The sequence below is a fragment of the Akebia trifoliata genome, chromosome 13 (genome assembly GCF_017979445.1).
Source record: "Akebia trifoliata isolate Shusen 1 chromosome 13, ASM1797944v1, whole genome shotgun sequence".
NCBI lineage: Eukaryota > Viridiplantae > Streptophyta > Magnoliopsida > Ranunculales > Lardizabalaceae > Akebia > Akebia trifoliata.
Genome location: NC_141387.1, coordinates 32,057,569 through 32,063,303, shown reverse-complemented (window position 1 = coordinate 32,063,303; position 5,735 = coordinate 32,057,569). Strand labels below are relative to the sequence as shown.

The 5,735-nt window shown below is 36.3% G+C and overlaps 1 protein-coding gene across 1 annotated transcript; it reads right to left on the bottom strand.

Moving 5' to 3' along the window:
- Positions 1-2,198: 2,198 nt before the first annotated feature.
- On the bottom strand, positions 2,199-4,124 carry LOC147388338 (pentatricopeptide repeat-containing protein At2g13600-like). Its single transcript, XM_086420319.1, has one exon. The coding sequence runs from the start codon at positions 4,122-4,124 to the stop codon at positions 2,199-2,201; it is 1,926 nt and encodes a 641-aa protein (XP_086276445.1).
- Positions 4,125-5,735: the final 1,611 nt, after the last annotated feature.

Here is a 5,735-nt window from a genome sequence, read left to right as displayed (position 1 = left end):
AGTCAGAAAATATTCAGATTTAGGAAGAGAAAATCTTATCTCGGAGATTAAAAGCAGATCTAACAATGGAGACAAAAACGGAAAGATTCATACGAGAAACGCTCTCCGCCAGTTTTGAAGGAATTGATCGTCGCAATCACCCAAGTAAAGAAAGTAATTTTGATTTTATTTTTTAGGCTATTTTTTTAAATTATAAAACTTTTGGAAAAAGTAGAAACTGGCGTTTGCCGGGTAGGATTGGTGCCTAATACCTTTCAATCCCATAATGTGATCTCCAGATCCATTTTTTTCGTGATTCAATACCGTTTATCCATTTAGAGTCAATTTTTGGTTCCTAGACCATATAACTAGGTGACGACTCCCAAAAAACATAAAAGCGGATCTATACCCACGGATCGAGGGCGCTTTCATTATTAGAGAACTTTCAGAATAAAAAAGAAATTAATTAACAAATAATGTACTCTTTGAAAAACTTAAGCTTGAATACTATTATTCCAAGAGAACATTAGGAGGTCTTACTCACCGATTTCTGGGAAAATGTCGAACCTTATCAAATGATTAACCTCAAAAAGATGAGAGAAGCACACAAAGGAATAATATTTCAATTGCGATGAAAGATTCACCCTCAACCATAGATGTAAGGGATGACTTTTAATTCTTGGAAGACTTGAATAAGATATAAGTAACGATGAAAAACATGATTCAAGTGAAGAACTACCACAAATTCTAATGCACATTCTTTCAAATGTTAGCCCTTGGCAACAAACGTGGATTGTTTGAGAGGAATGAGATATTATGCACACCAATCGATTCCCTATAATACATCATATCAAAATCGAATTTCATTGCAAAGCACTATCAAATTAGAGCACATCAGGATCTGATTTTTAGTTACTATTAAGCAACATGTCCTCTTTAAAAATAGTAGGAAACTAATCATATACGTCATGTAGCCTTTAAATAACTTAAGCTTGAATACAATTGTTCCAAGAGAACTTCAGGAGGCTCGACTCCAAATGAGTCATCTTCTCTCTTCCTATATATATACTACATCTTTTTTACATGTATTTTGTTTCTTTTTTAATTTCCGCCTTTTAAAAGGACGAGAAGACTTAAAAAAAAAAAAAAAAAGACATGGGTTGAGGCAGTGAGAGCAATACATACACACTTGAATTAAAAGACATGTCTGAATGGAGGGATGAGAGATTCGTTCAACCAACCCTAAACCTTTTCGTATGAGTCCTTAATGCCTGATGATGGTGATGATTTAACAGTGATAGTGAATGGTACATATCTACTTTACTGGAATACACTTATCAGACAACATATTGTATGTACGTATCGGTTCTTTCTCTTTAGTTTATCGCCTATTAGACAGATATCTAACTCTAATATGCATAATTCAGAAAGTGCTTATCCTTCTGAGCTTTTTCAGCAGCCAACGTTGGGGAGCCAAATTTCTTTTCGGATAAACTTTCTTTGAACCCCAAACCCCCCCCCCCCCCCCAAAAAAAAAAAAAAAAACTAATACTAAAAGAAACTTAAGATTAATAAAGCGAGATGCTATTGCCACACCAATTCCAATGTATATCACCAAAGAATTGCACACAATTGGTGTGGCATTAGTGAAAGTTGGTGTGACAATAGTAACTCTATTAATAAAACATCACAAAAGAAAAATAAAAGAAACTCTTAATTTCGAAATTAAGGATTAATATCCAGCACTGATCAATCCCTTCTCAATTTCTCGAAATGGGTCTGCAACTTATAACTGAAAGAATCTCTGTACAATTGGTTTATGGAACATTTCAGCAATCGTTCTTACAATAATTAGCATCGTTTATGGTTCACTTCATCAAAGACTCAATACTTCAATGTTTGAGTCAGGTCTGTTTGGGTATCCAAAATGAGAGCTAAAGTGACATTTTAGCAAAATGAAACCTCCAACATGATCAGCTTATCTAGATGGCATGTGAGACCAAATATTATTTCATAATAACAAAAACTTCTAATTAGAAGAACTCACCAAAAATTGCTAATTTTATATAAGTTAGCTTTCAGCAGTTGACTAATGTTGCGAATCCTCCTCTTAGAAACCCAAATTGGGCATCCAAACAGCCCCTTAACTGGCAAGATCATGTGTTTTGGAACTCCACGTCTGTCCTTTCATGGAAATGTCCCTTATCTCCCACCACGAATCAATAAATCCCTTTATTGGTCTCTAACCAACTAAAACCTTGCCTTTTACTGACACCCATTTCTATCATCATTCTCCTTACCTCTACCACGCCATCTAACCTCCCCATCTCCGAATATATGCTCGATAACAACTTCCGAAAACCACCTTCATTTGGCTCAAGCTTGAGTAGATTTTCCGCCGCATTCTCCGCCTCTTTAACATCCCCATGTATCCTACATGCACCAAGCAACGCTCCCCAAACACTAGCACCAGGCTTCACGGGCATCATTTCTATTAGATTTTTGGCTTCATCGAGGCGACCAGCTCGAGCGAGAAGATCAACCAAAGACCCATAATTCTCTTCCATAGGAACGATTCCATACCCTTTACTCATCAATTCAAAGTATCTGAGGCCTTCCTCTACTAGACCTGCATGACTACACGCTGAGATTAAAGCCACAAATGTCACGTGATCTGGCATTACGTTACTCTCTCTAATCATCCTCTGAAAAACCCTAATTGCACCTTCTCCATCTCCATGCATTCCGTAACCATTGATCATTGAAGTCCATGAAATCCTGTTTTTCTTGACCATCATTTTAAATTGATTCTCTGACAGATGGAGCTTCCCACATTTTGAATACATGTCCAGCAGGTTGTTCCCAACTAAAATTTCATCATCCACGCCATTCTTAAGAGCATAACAATGGACTTCCTTTCCATAGAGGAGTGAAGAAGATCTAGTGCACAAAGGAAGAACAATGGCCATGGTAACAGAGTTAAGAACAGAGCCACTATCATGATTCATAGATCGGAAAACCCACCATGCATCATCGAGACAATTGTTGTCCACGTACCCAACAATTGTTGCATTATAAATTGTTGTCGTGTTACATCCTATACTTCCCTTGAATTTCTCGAATAACCGACGAGCATATACCATGTAATGGCACTTACCATACATGTCTATTAAGGATGTTGCCACGTAAACATCTGGCTTCATCTCGCTTCTCCTGACAATGAAACCGTGAAGTTCCATACCCAATATCAAGTTGGGCATGTTGGCGCAAGCTGTGATTAATGTGCTTAGAGTGACATAATTTGGCTCTTCACCTTCATAAACCATCTCTTTGAAGGCCTCAATCGCACGAGATGGGCACTTATTACGTACAAAAGTTGCTATTAATATTGACCAAGATACCACACACTTCTCTATCATCGAATCAAACACAAGCTTAGCACGATCTTGGTGAAAACACCTACCATATAGGTCTATAAGAGAACTTCCAACAAAGACATCGGTCTCAACGTACGTGCTTATCTTTGTAGTGTACCCATGTACTTGCACTCCAAAATCAATGTTTCTCAATTGCCCACTTGCAGTAAGAACACTAGCAATGGTGTGGGGATTGGGGGACAAATATGACCACATTTCATTTGATTCTCCTCTCATTTCCTTGAAAACAAGCAAAGCATCCTTTGCTCTACCATTTTGAGTGTAACCAGCGATCATCGCCGACCAAGTGATGTCATTGGGAGATAGAATTTGTTTCATTCGATCGAATAGTTCACGGGCACCATCGCAATCTTCCGCACGGAAGAAGCTCGATATCATTGTGTTCCAATAAATAGAGGTTGGTTTGGGAATTTCATCAAATACTTTACAAGCATCATGGAGGGAACCGTATCGAGTATACATCATGATAAGCGCGTTGATCACATAGCCGTCAGACTCGGTGAAGCCACGCTTGGTGGCATCGGCATGGATGGCTTGGCCTTGATGAAGGGGGAGATGGTGAGAAGTGGAGGAGAATTTGAGGAGAGCTGAGAAGGTGAAGGAGTTGGGTTGGAAGCCTTGTTTTCGAATTTGGTGATAAAGTGACGTTAGTTCCCGCCATTTTCCTTGCTCACAATAGAGGTTCAATAGGGTTGTTAAAGAACTCATTCAAATTATAGTTATTCCAACGGTATTGTGGCCGTTTTGGGTACTATATTCGCATATGAGATGGTGTATGAGCACACCCCGGCGCATAATAGCTGCTAGCTATGGTACATTTGGAGCTAATCGAGTTTTGTTCTAATTTGGTGAAAATTTTTAAAAAAAGAAAAGGGAAAAAGGAAAAAAGTAAAAAAAATTACTTTGAATTTGGAAAAAGCATTCCAATGTATCTTGATCCAATGGAAATAAGACAACCCAACACGTTTGACTATAAGTTTAACTTATAAAAAAGAGATTCACTCTTTTTTATTTTAGGTATCTATCTGATGAAAAATGACCCATACAAAAACACTATGATCCTGACTGATTAAACACGAAATCTTATGATTGGATTTATATGTATCTTGATAATACATATCCTTATGACAAAAATATATTCCACGTGAACATTCATTCTTTAATCATATTAACTGGATCGATAGAACTTTTATATATATATATATATATATTTATATGGGAAATGCTCGGCACCCTACGTGTTTTGCCTTACATGGGCTAAAAGTTTTGGAATGTGTTGATTTTTGGTGAGGGTGATCTCTTTGGTGAGAAGAGACCATTCTCATAAAAAATCAGTCTATTCCGAAATTTTTAATCCCATGTTTACAAGTTGAATAATCATGGATCATTCATTTTTTGTAAATCACTTTTGACAGGGTTAGAAGTTTTGGAATGGGCTGATTATTGTCAAAGATGATCTCCTCACCATAGAGATCATCATCACCAAAAATCAGTCAATTCCAAAACTTATAAACCATGCAAGACAAAACATATATGGTAAAACGTAGGGTGTCGAACATGATCCTACATATATTTCAAGAATTTCTTTAAGATGCAACCTAAATTTAAAGTTGAAAGAGATTATGCCATTGAATCAATTAAGTAAGCAATAGAAAACCTGGAGAATAATATCTTCTACCCACGTGTTGTGAATCAATTGATGCACCTTTCTTCTTTGATTCGAGACTCATCTTCAACTTTCTCTTTCTCTAAGTTTAGAACGACTAGGATTTTTTTTAGTGATTGATGGAGATCATTTCGTCTAAAGCATAATAACTTTCAATGATCTATGATTTTCCAATTATTTGTAATAGAGATATTATCCTACTTAAATAGATGAGAGGAGAAGGTCTAAACCTCCTCTTTTAATAGGATTCCTATCCATCAAGATTTCTTCTAAAACTTGATATTCAAGCTTAACTGGGAATTGTAATTATTGTCTTTTCTTTAATTTATAAAATCCAACCAAAATAGAAATACCAAAACCGTGGAGGCCAATGGGCCATCCACAAATGTGATTTAACAAAATCTTCTTATTTAAAGCCAAGTCATTTAATTTTTTATCATGAAGAATGAGTTTATCTTTACTTTCATTACTTCTATTCACATTCCTTTGGATTATGTTCTTTTAAGATCTCCATCTTGCATATTTCTTCTAATTGGGATAATAATCAACCTTTGTTGGGCATGCCAAACCATCTCAATCAACTTTCTATTAGTTATCACATATTGGAGTTATTTTTCCGTCTCCTAAATACATTTATTATTATTATTATGTTT

Coding starts and splice junctions, on each gene's coding strand:
- LOC147388338 (XM_086420319.1), bottom strand. CDS start 4,124: ATGAGTTCTTTAACAACCCTATTGAACCTCTATTGTGAGCAAGGAAAA.